The sequence below is a fragment of the Salvelinus namaycush genome, chromosome 29, assembly GCF_016432855.1.
Source record: "Salvelinus namaycush isolate Seneca chromosome 29, SaNama_1.0, whole genome shotgun sequence".
Classification (NCBI taxonomy): domain Eukaryota; kingdom Metazoa; phylum Chordata; class Actinopteri; order Salmoniformes; family Salmonidae; genus Salvelinus; species Salvelinus namaycush.
The window spans coordinates 9899394-9904364 of record NC_052335.1 but is presented as its reverse complement, the minus strand read 5'-3'; the positions used below and the strand labels follow the sequence as shown (position 1 = coordinate 9904364).

The window sequence follows — 4971 nt, the reverse complement described above, 5'->3', positions numbered from 1 at the left end:
ACCTTTCTAGTAATTACTCTGTGACCTCCTTTAAACAGCTTACAGCCAACTACAGGTACATTGGGATGTTTCTTAATAAGGTACATTTATGTTTAGAGAATGGATCATGGATTGCATCTGAAATTGAGTCGCACAGGTTTTCAGTTTATGCTCATACAAACTCTAATTTTTGGCTCAACATCCACTATGAAGGGGGAAAAAATATAAAATATTTAGTCTAACACTTGATGAATGTATCATTAGAGGGATGTCATGGAGGGTGTACTTACTGTAAGTAGCCAGAAGAATTGTGAGAACAGTGTGGTCTGAGACAAGCTGATTGTTGGTACAAGCAAAGTGATCCACACAGTATATCAGTGTTAGGAGTTGTCATAACACAAGTATTAGTCTGGGTCAACAGAGCACAAAGACTACTGGGTAATAGAGCTCTGTTTAGTACTCAAACCCCACATTGATTTATTGGACAGCATTTTAATACATACAAAAGTTATTTTTATGCAATAACAAAATATTCTTTTTCACTGGATTGATAAGAAATACTGAACTTTCAACCAGAACCTCTTTTGATTTAGTGGCCAAGAAGCAAAAATTATATGAGCTTTTTAAAGGACAATATGACCTTTTACATTTAAATTAGTCCACAGTGCAATACGTGCAATTCGTAGTCCTGCTCTAGGAGAATAATTTCTCATAGTGGCACACTCCATCAAAGTGAAAAGGGTCTCAATGACAATAAAAGACTTCATAGATCACATTTAGATTCATCTTCTACACCGGACAGTCGTAATTTAGTGCCTATATTACAGCATAAATCTTCAGTGTCGTCCACCCGAATGGAGTCTGTAGTCTGTATTTCTCCATAAATCAACAAAGGAATTAAAACAGGAGTTAGATTGCTTACGAGGTAGAATATTGTAGACAGATAAATTGACTATTTGTATTAATAAAGGTCTTAATGATTCGGAACAGATGTCCTCCGGTAATTACAAGTTTAACAAAGACAGAAATCATCTGGAAGTCCCTGATCACTTGTTCACCTCATTTGGTCTCACACAAACGACTGACGGAAATCGATCCGATTAGAAGAAAGAACATATTTACAATTTACAAGTAAAAACAGCTGAAGATTAAATGTTCAGTCTGGATCAGTTCAGATGGACGGATGGACAGACTTCAAGACAGACACTCTTGTCACGTCACAGTTTGTTTCACAAGTTGTTCACATTGTATCATCACAGTTTGTTTCACTAGTTGTTTACATTGTATCCTTTGAGTGTCCAGTTTTCCACTGGAGGTGAAATTGACCGTCAGGAATGATTTCTCTGTCAATCTGCGGTTTAACATTGTCCTGAACACTTCTTTTGCTCTCTTCCTGAAGTGTCTCCCCACAATGACATACAGGAAAGGGTTAATGGCGCTGTTGGCGTATGCCAGGTATGTGGACAGCTGTATGCTAATGTCCAGAATGTGACCCCAGAGGCAACCTGGAGTGACCTGGAAGTAATCCAGTGTGTCCAGGAAGCGCACCACCTGGTAGGGTGTCCAGCAGATGAGGAAGACTGTGAGGACAGTCAGGACCAGTTGTGTGGCCTTCCTCTCTGACCTCACACCAGGAGTTTTTCTGATCTGACCATTTTTTAGAGCGATCACAATGTGGCGACTGCAGTACGCCACCACTATCACAGGAAGCAGGAACCCAACCACATTATTGGTGATATTGCGCTGGATCTCCCAGTCTGGATGGGGGTAAGCCAAGTAGCAGGCTGTCACCCCCGCCTTGGCCACGTATTTCACCTTGCGGAAGAACAGGATGGGCAAACTCAGCAGGAACCCCATGATCCATATCCCCAGGCAGATGCGCTTGGCCCAGGACGCCCTCCGCAGTCGGCTTTGGCACATGGGCCGGACCAGAGCTAGGTAGCGATCGACACTAACCAGCACCAGGAAGAATACACTACAGTAGTAGTTCATGGAGATGGCCACGTTGACCAGCTTGCACATTGGCTCGCCGAACTCCCAGTGGTAGCCGTTAGCAATGGTAGCGGCCCAGAAGGGTAGACAGGACACTATGACCAGGTCGGCAGCGGCCAGGTTGCCCAGGTAGACATCGGCCACGGTGCATAGCTTTCTCTGCAGGCAAAAGACATAGAGAACCAGGCCGTTGGCCAACACGCCCACCACACTGAGCAGAACCAGGTAGGCTGGCTGGTAGGTGGAGAGCCAGTCCCAGGCTGCAGTGTAGTTGTACAGTAGTGTACAGTTGTAGGGGTCCAACTCGGTCCAATCCAGCTCTGAGTGAGGGTCCTCAGTGAGGAGGAGCCTCTCGGTTGTGTTCCGGAACATTGGGAAACTGGAAGAAAAGAATGATTTATCTATTAGTCTTTTTTCCACGTTTGTTCACACAGTGTCAAACATTTTTGAAATCATTGAACTGCAACATCCTAAGGAAAAGGAGACACAATTTGAGAATCCACATAAGGGGTGACATACAGATTCATGGGTTTTTCCTGCCCGTACTGAGTCATACCTGTACTTTTAACAGTGGAAAATGTGAAATACTGCACATGACTAACAAGAAACAGATACCAGTGTGGTGTTTCACTGATGGGAGTAGACTACTGCTCTTCCTGAGCAGTCTGCTAACATTACTAGACCTTGATTCATTCTGATAACCCAAAAAAAGTAGTTCCCTGACTTGTGTTGGTACATTCCATAACTGAAGCAAAAGCACATTTTCAAAACTATGTAAAGAAATAAAAGCTCCGTCTGTCCTCTGTTTAGCTTCTGCGTGTGTTGTCTATCTGTGCACAATGTTTTATACAGTATTCCTTTTCCTGACCATAAAAATGGCCCTTACATTATATGTTGAGACGTGTATCCAACCTTTTGCTATTTTTTACTTGGATCCGTCCTAATTCAGCCACTTTGAATTATATCTCTCTACGTCCTTAGAATAACTTGATCCATCCTGCCCAAATGTAGCATGCACCTCATACAATAAACGTAAAAAACATAAAACACTGCCGTTAATCACAACGAAACATTTCCCCCCCCTTTATCTTTCTCATTCCACGAAGATCCCAGTTGCCCTTGAGGCTAACTCACCTTATCTCCAGTGCTTTGTGGTCTCAGTCAAGATGTGCTCTTTCTCCGTGTTCATTCCCCGTATATTATCCTCATCACCATCTGGCCTCCTCTGAAGAGCGTTCTGGGAGGATGGCCACTCTTATATGAGCCGAACACAGATCATCACAATGTCGTCACTTGGCCTCCAACACAAACCAGTTTTTCCCCTAAGTAGGCCTGCTTCTTTCTGGCTCAACTATTTATCAAAACCATGACCCACTGTTGTTTCATTGGAGAGATATAAAAGGAAGCACATTTACAGTAGGAATGCTTTGCAAGTAAACGGCATTGTGCTAGATCAATATAAGTGTGGGAAAGTCCATTAGAGAAGTACAAATATTTTAAATACATGTATCCAGAGTTAAACCTTGTCCTATTTTTGTTTGATTCAATCTGAGGATATTCTAAATTGGCTGTGTCTCAGTTCTCTTTCCAACAAACTTGCCAGATTAATTTCACAGGGTACACTAAAAAGTCTATGTGACTGATGAAACACACTGTACATTTTGGAACTTTTTCTTTCGCGTTCAATGTAAATTTGGTTGGAAGTTTGGACGGTCTTTCCAGCATTAATAATTAAACAGTTTCTACAGAAACCAGCCATGGCTAGGCTATAGGACTGTATTGCACTAAAGCAACCAGCCTCCTAAATTTTTCTGGACCAGTGGGAACACTGGCCTTTGAATGCCCTGAGCCTCTGGGCTTCTACAGCCTAATCTTGTAAAGTACGGCCAGCAACCCCCGATATAATTTGTTTATCATGTTCGCACAGAAAAGCTATTAGATTTGCGGAACATAAGGTTTTCTCTCCTTATAAAGCCTGCCATTGTCTTTAGGGTATATATTTTATGACCTTGGCCTGCACCTGAATCTAGGTAAATGGTCACTACAGGGATCAAATTTACTTGCCTTCCTTGCTGTTTTTTTTGCTTCTAGGGCATTGTTCTATAATATTTCAGAAAGTAGAGTAAAATACATAAGTATTCACCGCCTTGGATTTCTTCAATTATGTTTGTGTTACAAAGTGGGATTAAACTGGATTGAATTGTTATTTTTTTGTCAACGATCTACACAAAATACTCTGTAATGTCCCCAAAAATGTTTTTAATGAAAAATAATGAATATATCTTGAGCCAGTAACCAAAGGGTCGCTGACTCGAATCCCGCAGGCGACAAGGTGAAAACATCTGTTTCTGTGCCCTTGAGCAAGGCACTTAACTCCAGGGGTGCTAGACAATGGTGACCCCGGCTCTGACTCCACTCCCTGTGGGGGAGTTGGGATATGCAAGAAACACACTTCCCACTGGGCACACACTGGTTGAATCAACATTGTTTCAACGTAATGTCATTGAACTAACGTTGAATTGAGTTGTGTGTAACAGGACAAATATATGCACTCCCCAAATTATTATTATTTTGGCAGCGATTACAGCTGAAAGTATTTTTGGGTAAGTCTGTAATAGCTTTGCACACTTGGATTGTGCAGTATTTTCCCATTATTCTATTCAGAATTCTTCAAGCTTTATCAAGTTAGTTGTTGATTATTGCTAGACAGCCATTTTCAAATCTTGCCATAGATTTTCAAGCAGATTTAGTGTAGATTATTGTCTCGCTGAAAGGTGAATTCATGTCCCAGTGTCTGGAGGAAAGCAAACTGAACCAGGTTTTCCTCCAGGATTTTAGCTGTGCTTAGCTCAATTCCATTTATTTTCATCCGAAAAACTCCCAGTCCTTGCACACTGAGGAACATGGAATTATTATGTGAATTGTTAATAAGGCTATTTCCTGAACTTAAATATATATGCAACCAAGACATTTTAGTTATTTTTTAAAAATGTATTTGTA

At 41.5% G+C, this 4971-nt stretch overlaps 1 protein-coding gene across 1 annotated transcript; it reads right to left on the bottom strand.

Moving 5' to 3' along the window:
- Window positions 1–450: 450 nt before the first annotated feature.
- Window positions 451–3525, bottom strand: LOC120024449 (B2 bradykinin receptor-like). Its single transcript, XM_038968688.1, has 2 exons — window positions 3106–3525; window positions 451–2350 (listed from the first exon to the last, which is right to left on the bottom strand). The coding sequence occupies exon 2, from the start codon at window positions 2341–2343 to the stop codon at window positions 1192–1194; it is 1152 nt and encodes a 383-aa protein (XP_038824616.1). The 5' UTR covers window positions 2344–2350; window positions 3106–3525; the 3' UTR covers window positions 451–1191.
- Window positions 3526–4971: the final 1446 nt, after the last annotated feature.

Bases quoted from the DNA above. Each gene is read 5' to 3' on its own strand.
- LOC120024449 (XM_038968688.1), bottom strand. From the start codon at position 2,343: ATGTTCCGGAACACAACCGAGAGGCTCCTCCTCACTGAGGACCCTCAC.